Source organism: Xyrauchen texanus, chromosome 4 (genome assembly GCF_025860055.1).
Source record: "Xyrauchen texanus isolate HMW12.3.18 chromosome 4, RBS_HiC_50CHRs, whole genome shotgun sequence".
NCBI classification, from domain to species: domain Eukaryota; kingdom Metazoa; phylum Chordata; class Actinopteri; order Cypriniformes; family Catostomidae; genus Xyrauchen; species Xyrauchen texanus.
This window is the reverse complement of record NC_068279.1, coordinates 18975516-18988279: the sequence shown is the minus strand read 5'-3', so window position 1 is coordinate 18988279 and position 12764 is coordinate 18975516. Positions and strand designations below refer to the sequence as shown.

Here is a 12764-nt window from a genome sequence, read left to right as displayed (position 1 = left end):
CATAATTGTTTCACACACATTCACATCTGCAAAATCACCAGCAAAGCCTGTAGGTGCAGCAACTGACCTCTGCCTTTCATCACCGGTGCATTTGTGTTTAACAGCCAAAAATGAGTTGGGCTAAAGCTGGTCTTTCACTATTAGCTGCAGCATTCAATACACTTTATTTGCTAGTCAATCTGTTATTCAGTTGATTGGTTTGTGGCATTTAGACTACCAGCGTACCAGACAATATTGCAACATACCAATGCATGCCAATGTTTTGCTCCTTCCCAGAGAGATGCCAAATAGTGTCTGGGATGGGGTTCACTGCCATGGAAGTGAGCTTGAGGAATTTTGTGGCTTCTTGTGAAGAACTTCTTCAGTATGTACACCCAGTTTTCTGACCCTGCACTACTTCTCATTCATATGCCTCAATTTCAGCCAGTGGCTGTAGGGGTTACAGTTGTAGCACTTTTCTCAAGTCTGCTTGCAAATAGGCAGAGAAGGCGAACTGATTGGACTTCTTTTAAATTCTTGTCCATTCATGTCACATGACTCATAGTGAACTCCTTTGCATGTGCTGGACTCAAATTTATGCATTTAGAAATTATCTCATATTTAAAGGTGTAGTCAACTTTTTTTCTCATATCAGCAGCCTAATTAAAGCTGATTTATTTTACATGGAGCTGGTCTGCATCATGCAGTGTGCCACATTGACCAGCAGATACGACTTGCTTTATTTTAGAAACCTCCATATTATTTGACACATTTAAGGCCAAAATATGAGTCCAAATGTGTACAGAAAATTCAGTATATTTTACTCTGTAGCTGGTGTACTTGTTCTAAACAAATACCAGATGTAACATTTAGCTGTGTCAACACAGATTTCCCCCTTTAGCTTTAGAGTTTTTAGTTGCCTGTTGCAGAAATACTGCCTCCATACCTCGTCTCTGTAGGTTAGTCGGCGCCTTCCACCTTCACAAACAGATGCCTCTTTGTCAAACCAGCGAGAGTTAGAAGCCAATCAGATGAAAGTGATCCTTGGAGAGCACATGTTAGCACTCTTGAAGTGCCTCAAAACACTCACTGACACTCTTAAACAAATGAACAGTGCTAATGAAGAGGGACAGCTCCAGAGGACTTGTCCTCTCTGGTTTTCACTTCCAACACTTTTCTTCATTCAACAAATGCTTTTCTGTTTCACATCATCCAGAACTCAAGAGGAAGAAGAGGTTCAGTCTGGTCAAGGCCTTTTTTTTTCTTGCTTTGGTACTTCTGAAAGTTCAGTTTAGGACAACAAGGCTCTATTGAGGATAGTTGGTTTAGATAAATACGGCATTGCTTTTGTTTTGAACATATTTACATGTAGTAGTCAGTATAACTTCGCTATAGCCTACATTGTCAGTGCTTTAGATTAGAGCTCTTGCGTGTGTGTCTACTTTTGCTGTTTCAGCATCCATTAACAGTTTGTTGGTCTAATGGCCTCCTCTCTACCATTATTGTTTCTCTTAATAGTGTATTAAAAATAGTTTCTGTTGTCTAAACAATATTGTACACACGTGGCATAAACATATATTGACTTAGCATTAAATTCTGAACATATGTAAAGTATAGTTTGTTACACAATCTCATGACATGCATGTATGTAGGGTACAACGTGGCTAAAGGCACACCTTAATGAACATTTTGGGTTTGTTTTTTTCTGGTCACAAAGTGTATAAAGACTCAAGAAATGCATTTCATTTGATTGAATATTGATGGACCAACATGATCTGTGTTAAAATAAATAACAACAGAAGGTTGTTTTGAATAAAAAATGTTTTAAAGGTGGCGAGGGAGCCTTTTACGTCACACCTCAATTAAACTGGACCACATTCTGGCACAACCAAGGCTATTGTTAAAAATACAATACAATGATTATGTGGTCAAGACATCCCAGAGGCTCTAGGTTTTCAGTTTTACATATCCTTACCGCAACAACTATGATGAGATGTCTTTCTCAGAAGTCATTTCATTATCAGTAGCATTCTTGCATGTTCAGCTAAAAAGTAGATGAAAATGCAATTCCAGGATGAGCCATTCTCATATATAGTTATTGTGGATATGTCAATGTGAAATGCTTCTTTTATAAGGAGGTACAATTATGATGTTGGGATCTAATATAATGGTGGAAAATAGGCAAAATACATCAATATCAATATTTTTCACCCCACTAATCAGCAGACAACATTCCATATTCTAATCCACATATGTAAATTTTATTTTAATTTAATTAAATGTTTAAATTTTCTCTGATTTTGACATCATCTGCTATAGACATATAACTGATTGATTATTGAACAATTTATTTTTATAAAGGTAATTTTTATGCATGAATAGCATTTTACTGGATTGTCTCCAAGTCAGCATTGTCTGTTCCTTCTGGATGCAAAATCATGGGATTTGGGAATAAAGAATTAACCAAAATTATAGTTGATTGCCCTTCTAAGTTCATTTCACAGAGTTCACAAGGACAAACAATTTTTTTTATTTTATCAACCAGAGGCTGAACCTGAAGTGGAGCATCTGTTGGTCTCGGGAATCACACCACACAGCCTTCAACTGGCATGGACAGCCCGGGAAGACATCTTTGATACGTTCGCTATCAAAGTCATTGATTCTAATGGACTAGGCCAACCTCACCACATTAAAGTATCCGGAGACAGAAGAACAGAAGTGGTTACAGGTCTTAAGGAAGATACAGAGTATGAAATTGAACTCTCTGGGATCATTTTGGGACGGAAATTCCAGCCCATTTTTGCTGTAGCTCAAACAGGTATTTGGATTTTTAAGAAAAGCTAGTGGAGGAACCACTAATTGACAAACATTTTCATTGTTTTACAATTTTTAACAGTTAACATGTCAGCACAGTTTTGTTTACATAAACTATTGATAATATGATTGATAATTTGAACAATGTAAAGCTGAAGTATGTCATTTCTGTGCCACTACAGCCATTAAATGGACTTGCAGAAATAAACTTTGTTTTCAAAACAGCTTTCTGAATATGCCCCTCCGTCTGATGTTGTTCAAACAAAGATATAGACCTGCCCCCAACTCACACCATTGGTCAAGTTAATGTTATTGTGTATAGATGATCACTTCATATTAAGGTTGGATAGGAGAAAGTATTTTAACACACAAAGTTACATACTTCAGCTTTAAGTTCTCAAACCAAGCAAGTCTAGAGAAAACATGTCTTATCTGGCGGACCAAATGACTTAACCTTTTCCATTTATCCATTGTCTAAAACTTTCCCACACTTACCAAAATCACAACATCACCCATTAGCATCAAGAGGTTCTCTCATGAACATCAAGGGTTGCATCCAAGTCTTTCCCCTCTTATGCGCCAATCATACTCTTTTCTTTTTTTTCTGTGTGAATCGAGGATTTTATTTACAGAGCCAAGCAAATTATTTTGTGTATTTGTCCTGATTGCATGCCAGTCTTTGGCAATCTTCCTCTCTACCAGCGGGCTTCACTTTCCACTTGAGTCACATGTCACACTATTCTGTCTCTGTACTGGGGGCAAGTTAATCTTTCTGCATCTGTCACACAAGATTCTGACATCCAGCATCTAGAAATAGCTTTAAGGCCAGAGTCTTTTTGTGTGTCTTATATCAGTAGTTGTACAGTTGGTTGTCCTTTTAACTTATATTTGTTCAGATGCTTCTATTTGTTCAGTAGGATAAATGGAGTAGTTCAATAAGTCTCTTCATTAACTGTATTTTTTTCTTTCTCTTTCTTAAACTGTTATGATTGGGGGGTGAAAAGCTATATTTTTTAGCTATGACCATCTACAAATGTGTTTGTTAAATGCTTGAACACATTTTGTAACTATTTATTCCTGTTATGTTTCCCCTTTGTGTGTAATTAACACCAAGGTCTCGGTACACCTAAGGGGATACGCTTCTCGGACGTGACTGACACATCAGCTACTGTTCACTGGACTATGCCCCATACCAGGGTAGATAGTTACCGGGTCAGCTATGTACCAATTCAGGGTGGTAAGTAACATGTGGTCATTATGGTTTCAATACAGTTAATTACAGTATGCTATTTCTGCCCTAGTACTATTTATAGCTTTTGGAGTTCTAGTTCCAGTGTTGCTTTCAAAGCATTTGGATTGGTGCCTTTTGGCAAATCATAGTGTTATTTATACTTCATCAATTTATGATTTCTCATAAATTACATGTTATGCAAGAGATTATGCAATAGTTATAAGTTGATAGAATCCAGAATATGTCCCCCTTAAGTCTCATAATGTCCATTTTGAATAATCTGTTCAGGTATTTAGATCAGACCAATCCTCAATTATGGGAATCTAACAGCAGACATTATCAGTCAATGGAGACGGCTTTCTTGAGTATCGTTAAATCAATTCATCACAACTGGGAACCAATGCTGCCCTCTCGTGACAAAAGGTCTTAATCCTATTGAGTTCTTCTTTTTTCTATTATTTTATTTGTCTCCCCCTGCAGGCAGCCCCATGACACTGCGAGTAGATGGAGGCGAGTCTCAAGCCATGCTGCCTAATCTGACCCCTGGAGTGACCTATCAGGTCACGGTCATTGCTGTGAAGGGTTTGGAGGAGAGTGAGCCAGGATCGGATAGAGTTACAACAGGTTAAACTCATCCTAATATTGCTATAATTTCACTAATTGCACATATAACACATTTAGATGCCAACTTTCTTAACCCCCTAATATGATGCTCACCAGCCTGAAAATTACGTTTTGTAAACATCGTTTTTTTCCCTCAAATTTTCTGCAGACCCCCTAGCATACACCCAAGTTAGAAAACCCCTGGTTTAAGGAACAGGACAACTCTCAAGAAAGGAGATAGAGCTCCATGTATGATTATAGTTATAGTGCAAATCTTCCTTTTTTATTTAGTAAAGCTACATATTATGTTTTTGGAGGGCCTTTTGCCACTTTTGTGTCAAAAGGGATTGGATTGGAAAATGGTCCTTCTTGAACTCATGTGGCCATAAGTGTCACAAAGCTTGTTATGCTTGTATGATTAGATGACTACTTAAAATAAAAATTATGAATATAGAAATATGACATGAATGAAAATATGTTAAAAGTTATACTTTCATATGAATCTATATTATGAAATATGCTCTATGATGACGACAACAATGTTTAAGAATGCCCTGATGCTGCATTTCATTTACTTAGAACCAAACAGCATCAGAACTGCCAATGATACTATGGGCCGAGGTGGGTCAGAGTAAGCATAATTTAGTCTGGCTTTTGACAAAGAATTTGCTCTTTACACAGAATTTTGAGCAGGCACAGAGCAGGCTTACATCAGCTGTGTAAAGACACCTAAAGATAGATTTAACTGATTTGCAATTAACTTGAGTTCATAAATGTGTTAGTTGCAATTTTACTTTCCTGTCTGGCATAAGTCTAAAATTCGACTCCACATTGTCTTTCGGTGGTAGTCTTGATTCTTTCATCTCACTATGTGTATCTGTTGGCCCCCAGCCCTGGATAAGCCACGAGGTCTAACAGCAGTCAACATCACTGACACTGAGGCTCTGCTGCTGTGGCAGCCTTCCATCGCTACTGTGGATGGTTATGTCATCACTTACAGTGCAGAAACTGGTAACTTATCCCAAACTGTTATTTATTCTTGAGTGAAGGCTATTAGGACTTTTGTTTGGCACTTTGCTTTTGGCTTGCTCATTGGAGGCATTATGGTGTTATTTTCTGTAAAGCTGCTTTGAAACAATATGTACTTGGAAATACTCTGTACTTACAAAATGTACTAGAACATGCCATGCTCTACTGAAAAACCATAAAGCAAACAGTAATTAAAATGCAAACTGAAAGCATAACTGTCCAGCAGTGAGTCTTATTTGTATTGTTTTTTTGTCAGTGACTCCAGTGATGGAAAGTGTGTCAGGGAATACTGTGGAGTTTGAGATGAACTCTCTCATACCTGCCACCCAATACACTGTAAAGGTCTATGCAGTCAGAGACACATCTAAGAGTGATGTAACCACCACAGTGTTCACCACAGGTAAGGTTAACACACTCTCAGCCTTACACACAACACCAGACAACGTTAAAAATTTCATGGTTGTGAAGAAGAGCTGTAGACCATCTGATATCTGTTCCTGTTGGGACATAAACAGACCTGGTCAATAATAAGTGATCATGCATAATCATAACAAGAAAATGTCTCGTACATAGTGAGGATTCTTTCTTGTGTGTTCCCAAGCCAGTGCATATGTGTGCCATTTTTGTATTTCAGTCACCATACTGAATGCCAACGTAGTAACTGAAAACACTCTTCTATAGATGTTGATGCCCCCCAGAACCTTGCAGCCAGTAATATTCAAACAGAGAGTGCTATGCTGACATGGAAGCCACCAAGAGCAGACATCAGCGGGTATATCCTCAGCTTTGAGTCCGCTGATGGTGTCCTTATGGTGAGTGGACCACCTTACCAATTAATAAAGCAATAAGCCATGAGAGGACGTGCATTACATTGATTTTACATCACTGAGGGGGGTTATTTGGCACAATGTGAAGCAGAGTGACGTTGTTCTATAAAACAGCAGCAACAACATCTCTTGTTGCATGATAAAAGATGTTTAAAAATTACATTTATTTTTAAAGGAATATTTCACCCAAACAATTTTATTCTGTCACAATTTACTTACCCTCATGTCATTCCTAAGCAGTTTAGTTTTTTCTTCTGCCAAAAAGGAGATATTTTAATGAAAAAATCTCAATTTATTTCAGTACAATGGCAGTGAATAGTGCCTCTTTTTTTCAAAAATGAAAATCTGCTCATTTAGTCACCATCATGATGACTAAGGTGTGTATGACTTTCTTTCTTCAGAACATATAAGAAGAAAATGTGAAAAATATCTCAGCTCAGTAGATCCTTAAAATGCAAGAGGATGGTTATTCGACATTTGAAGCTCCAAAAATCCCAGACAGTCAGCATAAACATTAACAACACTACTCCAGCTGTTAAATTAATGTCTTCTAAAGTGACACAATTGCTTTTGGTGCAATAAAGATCAATATTTAAGTATTTCAACTCTACATCATCCTTCCAGTCAGCAGCGGTATTTACATTTGTCATAGTCATGATGGGACATGAGATACGTGAGAACTGTGGCACGTGCGACACACACAGAAGAGCAGCACTGTTTTCAAGTGAGTAGGAGGAACTCTGTACAGGAGCTTAGTTGATTTTGGTTTAGATCTGTATTTATCTGTTTCTTTACTAAAAATTGTGCGTTTGTGTGCTTATCCTCGATGTCTCAACTGAGAGGGGAACGTGACATTATGTCCGTAATATGGCAATGTTAATTCGTCACATGAGAGGCCGTGTGATCTCCACCCTCTTGTGAAGCTTAACGGAAGCATTGGATTATAGTTAAAAAGCACTTAAATATTGACCTTTTTCACACCAAAAGGGATCGTATCGCTTTGAAAGACATTAATTTAACCACTGGAGTCATATCTATGATGTCTCTTCTGACTGTCATTTTTGGAACTTCAAAAGAGAAATCTCCATTCACTTGCATTTTAAGGACCTCCTGAGCTAAGATATTTTTATATTGTTCTTCAAATGTGTTCTTCAAAAGATTGAAAGTCCTATACACCTGGGATATCATGAGGGTGAGTAAATAATGAGAAATGTAAAATTTTTGGGTGAACTATGCATTTAAAAAAGGACCCATAGTAGGCTATCATAAAAGTACTGCGTGATATTCCAAGTCTTCTGAAGGTATACGATTTTGGTGAGAAATAACCCAGAATTTATGGCATTTTTCAACAAAAATCTTCAATGTATAATTCACTGTGAACAAAGTTCTGTTTTAGAAAAATGACTTGGATCGCATGTTGTCATTTCTACCAAAACCTATAACATGCCATAGGGCAAGTTCAAATACAATGCAAAAGTTGCATGGACTACTTTTATGATACTTTGGGGTCAATTTTTAAGCTTTGAACTGAGGCACTATCCACTGCCATTGTATTGAAAAGATATAGGGCTATCGTCATTAAAATATCTATTTTTATGTTCTGCATAAGAGCATACAGGAATGGAATGGCATGAAGTTTAGTAAATTATGACAGTTTTTCATTTTCAGTTGAAAATATACCTTTCATAGTAATCAGAATAAACAATTCCTCCAGCAAATAATCAGTTTGCTGTAGCCTAGGCCAGTGGTTCTCAACCAGGGGTCCGGGACCCACTAGGGGCCACAGCACACTTCCAAGGGGGCCTCAAGTTGAATTATATTTTAATTTAAAATAAGAAATATTAAAACAAATACAATTATTCAACTTAATTAAAATACTAAAAAATACTTTAAGATGGATACCTACAAATTATAAACAGACTTGTTCTGAAACTTCTAGAATAAAAAATTATCCATGATTAATTATTTTAATCCGAGACGTCTACTTTCGGGCGAGGGGGTAGCAGTTATCGGTTTTATAACGGTACTAATTTGCATTTCACAGTTCATTTGTGTCTAAAAAACTGGATTGTGAAACATTAGTTTTTCTAGTCCAATCCTATTTAATATTTATCTGTCAATAAATTGCAGTGTATTGAAAGCTGTATGTGCCTGGTTTTCTTTACTCTGTTTAGGAGGTAGTCTTAAGCCATACAACAACATATTACAGCATGTCCCAGCTGACTGCCTCCACAGAGTACACAGTCAAACTGCAGGCCATTGCTGGACCGAAGAGAAGCAAAATCATCTCTACAGTCTTCACCACCAGTGAGCCAATATCCTTTGATTAACTTATTGTCAGTAACAGACTAAGTCAAATCATAGATTTTTGTTAACTCTTAAATGGTTACTCACTCAATAAACTCAAGGTCAAACATTTTTCTCTCTCTCTCTGTCAAAGTCGGTGTGCTTTACAGGCATCCTAAAGACTGCTCACAGGCGCTGTTGAATGGAGATACAACTTCGGGCTTGTACACCATTTACCTGCGTGGAGATGAGAATCAGCCTGTGCAGGTCTATTGTGATATGACTACTGATGGAGGCGGCTGGATTGTGAGTAACTTTAGAAAATTCGAGAATTACAAGCTTATTCTTTGAAGCACAAAAGGGGATTTTAGGTAGAATCTCAGTCACCATTCACTTTCATTGTATGGAGAAAAAGATGCATTGAAAGTTAATGGTGACTTAGACTATCATTCTGCCTAACATCTCATTTTGTGTTTAACATGTGATTGAGTAAATTATGACAAAATTGTATTTCTTTTTTTAGTCACATCAAACACATTTAGCAAACTCATACAAAAGAGTCACACTTTAATACTGTGGTGCTTGTATGCAGGTGTTTGTTAGACGGCAGAGTGGTAAAGTGGAGTTTTTCAGAAACTGGAAGAACTACACCACAGGCTTCGGTGACCAGAACGACGAATTCTGGCTAGGTATGCATTTCTAATATCTGTGCACACATATCAAATTACTAATTTTGCCCAAAGTAGAGATGCCCAAAAATGTTTGTCTTATTCCCCTACATGATTTAGCGAAATGAGAGATTCTGAGCATGTTGGTCGCAAATCTCATTGCCTGTGTCTGCAGGTCTCTCTAACCTCCATAAGATCACCTCCTCTGGGCAGTATGAGCTGCGTGTAGACCTCAGAGATAAGGATGAGTCTGCGTATGCACAGTATGACAAATTTACAGTCTCTGAACCACGCAGTCGCTACAAAGTTCATGTTGGAGTATACAGCGGCACGGCAGGTAGTCTTCTATATATTTATTTATTAATTATAAATATTATTTATACAACATTAATATATACATTTATTAAGGCTGTTGATTTTACACTATTTCATTGCAGTTCATTATAAAATGTTTTAAAGTTGCACTCAGTTCGTTTTGTTTGTCATCTTGGACTTGCAGTGACACCTAGTGGTGTAGATGCAGCATCATTCAAACTCAATAGTTTTCAGTTACAGATTTAAATTTACTAACAGCTATGATTCATTTAATTCAAGAGTGAAAGTGTCCAATAACAAGACTTTACTGGTTACTTAGCTGGTCATGTGATTCTAAAATGGCAACCCCTATGAGGGCACCCCTGCCCCATGTAGAATAAAACTGCTTTTATAAGGTTACTGATATGACTAGAGTCTTCATCTCATGTGAGTGGTCATGATTGTTTCAAAATTACAATTAATTTGTTTAGGATTAACTTTTTTAAAGGGGAAAAAATTACTAAGTGCACCTTTTAAATAATCACCACTGTACTTCGAGTTGCTGTACTGGCAACAAACCAACAGCTGTTTAAAGACAGCTGGACAGAGTAGAGTGCAGGGGTCTCGGAATGTGCCTTTTAAAGTTTTAAACTACACCACTTCTACTTGACACAGCATGCTAAAAACACAGTTTATGGCTTGAGACTTTGAAAACCAGTGAAAAGCAACACAACTACAATGAGATCCTCCAGAAGAATCCGTCTGACGCATGTGTCCAAACAATGAAAGAATACAACTTTGAACAGATTGATGAACTCTATTTTAAAATGGATCACTGTAGGCCAGTGATGTTCAATTAAATGGGAATATAGCAAACAATATATTCACTTTTTAGGCCACTTTATTCATTGTCTAATCTATGCTTTACTCATATGTCACAATAATGTAATGTCTTTTAATTTGCTGATATTATTATTATTATTATTATTATTATTATTATTATTATAAATGTTATATTTACTATATTTGTAAGTATTTTGACTATTATACTGTATATTGAATTATTACTTAAGGGGCTTTTTCAGCAAATCTTAATATACTTGATTAATTGTATGAATTAAGTATATTAAGATTTGCTGAAAAAGCCCCTTAATTAATAATTGTATAAATTGATCAGCATATTTTGTAATTAGATTCAAAATTTTAATCGATTGACAGCCCTAATATTTATTACATTTCAGTGCTAATGTTTGAAATCAACAGTAGACATGCAAATTGATCATTACTAATTGTTTATAACCATTATTTTTTGATTATGCTCTTTTAAAGGTGACTCAATGACTTATCACCACGGCCGTCCATTCTCGACCTATGATAATGACAATGATATAGCTGTCACCAACTGTGCTCTATCCTATAAGGGAGCTTTCTGGTATAAAAACTGTCATCGAGTGAATATTATGGGCCGATATGGAGACAATAGTCACAGCAAGGTAAGATTTTCATATGTGCTTTCTCAGCTGTCTAATGTTTTTGCAAATATGCAACACAGGAAGATTATTGTTTGTATCTCCACTAAGAGAGTAATGCCAAAGGAAAAGATATTGAACTTTAAGTGAAATTTGAATGTTTTCATCTCCAGGGTGTAAACTGGTTCCATTGGAAGGGTCATGAGCACTCCATCGAGTTTGCAGAAATGAAGATCAGGCCTGCCAACTTCAGGAACTTTGAGGGAAGGAGAAAGCGATCGTAAACCAGAGTGCTCCGGCTTGAACCAAGCAACCTTCTCCTACTGCCCATTCATCCCTTTTTCCTCCTGCATCATCTCATCCCCTTCATCTACCAAAGCCACTGCCAGGAGTCCAGCCTGCTCTCTACACTCTCCTATTCATGGAGAACAGGAACAAATTTCTTCTTTCCCCATTCAAAGCTAAAAACCACAAACAGTTGTGTGTACCACTTCTGTTTAGGTCAATATCAGAAAGTAAACCAATAGACTCATAGTGAAAAGTTTAGCATAACACACTGTGCCTGAACATCATAAGCACACGCCAAAGACAGATACTCCAGTAACATCTATACACTACAATATCGGTGGAGGGGAGATTTTGAGTTTGGCTCTGTGCTTTCCAGTTAAAAAAAAAAAACTATGATATCTTCTCTGTATATCACATGCAGTTAGTTACAGTGGAGCTTGCTTGGATTACAGAGAGAGCAGAATGTTTGTGTGTGGTATTATTTGTGTTGGAGTCTCTTCACTAGGCTGTACCTAGCCTCAATAATTCTTTATTCTCTAAACTTCTCACCCTGAGAAGATGGCACATTTAAATAAAAAGTAAACATTCTATATCCAGATAAAGAAGGATGGCATAAAAATATCTAGTGGGGAGGCTCAGATATATTTCTTTTTAATCTTTTTTTTGAATCCGTCTGTGACAAATCGCAAGTACCCATGCTCTCTGCCTTCAACTATGCCACAACTTAAGCCATTCTGCTCATCAGTTCTGAAGTGGCACATATTAAAAGCAGTAGCTAAGAGTTCATTTATGCACCTTTCTTTGTGTTTCCTGTACCCTATAACCATATTGCCATTCAGTCACAAGACATACGAATCTGGATTTGTTGCTTCTTATCCTCCAAAAATATAAACAAAACAAAAAAGCTAAGGCAAGACCTATATTCAAACTTTGATTTAATTAAGTGAATTTGTGTTCACCAGTTATGAGCTTGTATAATGTTCAAGAGTCATAAAGAATAATGTCGAAATCAAGAAATAAAAGTACTTTAAAAGCCATTTTTTTTTTAATAATTGTACACATAGCCTTATATTAAAGTTTGTCACAAAAAAAAGTTAATATACTGAAGCATGATTACATGCATAAATCTTTGTGTTGCCCCCACCTACCCGACTAAACCACTGACCCTATATATTTCTTGTGTAAATGATGTCTCGTTTTGGTATTTGGAGATTTCTGTTTGATTGTTTAGGAAATGGGTGTACAACAGGTGTTTCTTTAACTCCTCTTACAATAA

The 12764-nt window shown here is 36.8% G+C and overlaps 1 protein-coding gene across 2 annotated transcripts in view; it reads left to right on the top strand.

The window, feature by feature from the left end:
- The window catches only part of LOC127643225 (tenascin-like), a 48226-nt gene extending 35462 nt beyond the window's left edge, over positions 1 to 12764 (top strand). For both annotated transcript variants that reach the window (XM_052125865.1, XM_052125864.1), the window contains 12 exons: positions 2525 to 2797; positions 3908 to 4030; positions 4505 to 4648; positions 5519 to 5638; positions 5913 to 6056; positions 6338 to 6468; positions 8658 to 8790; positions 8924 to 9075; positions 9362 to 9458; positions 9613 to 9774; positions 11061 to 11224; positions 11374 to 12764. In XM_052125865.1, the coding sequence (XP_051981825.1) occupies positions 2525 to 2797; positions 3908 to 4030; positions 4505 to 4648; positions 5519 to 5638; positions 5913 to 6056; positions 6338 to 6468; positions 8658 to 8790; positions 8924 to 9075; positions 9362 to 9458; positions 9613 to 9774; positions 11061 to 11224; positions 11374 to 11484 (1754 nt within the window). In that variant the 3' untranslated portion in view covers positions 11485 to 12764. The remainder of the gene's footprint in view (positions 1 to 2524; positions 2798 to 3907; positions 4031 to 4504; positions 4649 to 5518; positions 5639 to 5912; positions 6057 to 6337; positions 6469 to 8657; positions 8791 to 8923; positions 9076 to 9361; positions 9459 to 9612; positions 9775 to 11060; positions 11225 to 11373) is intronic.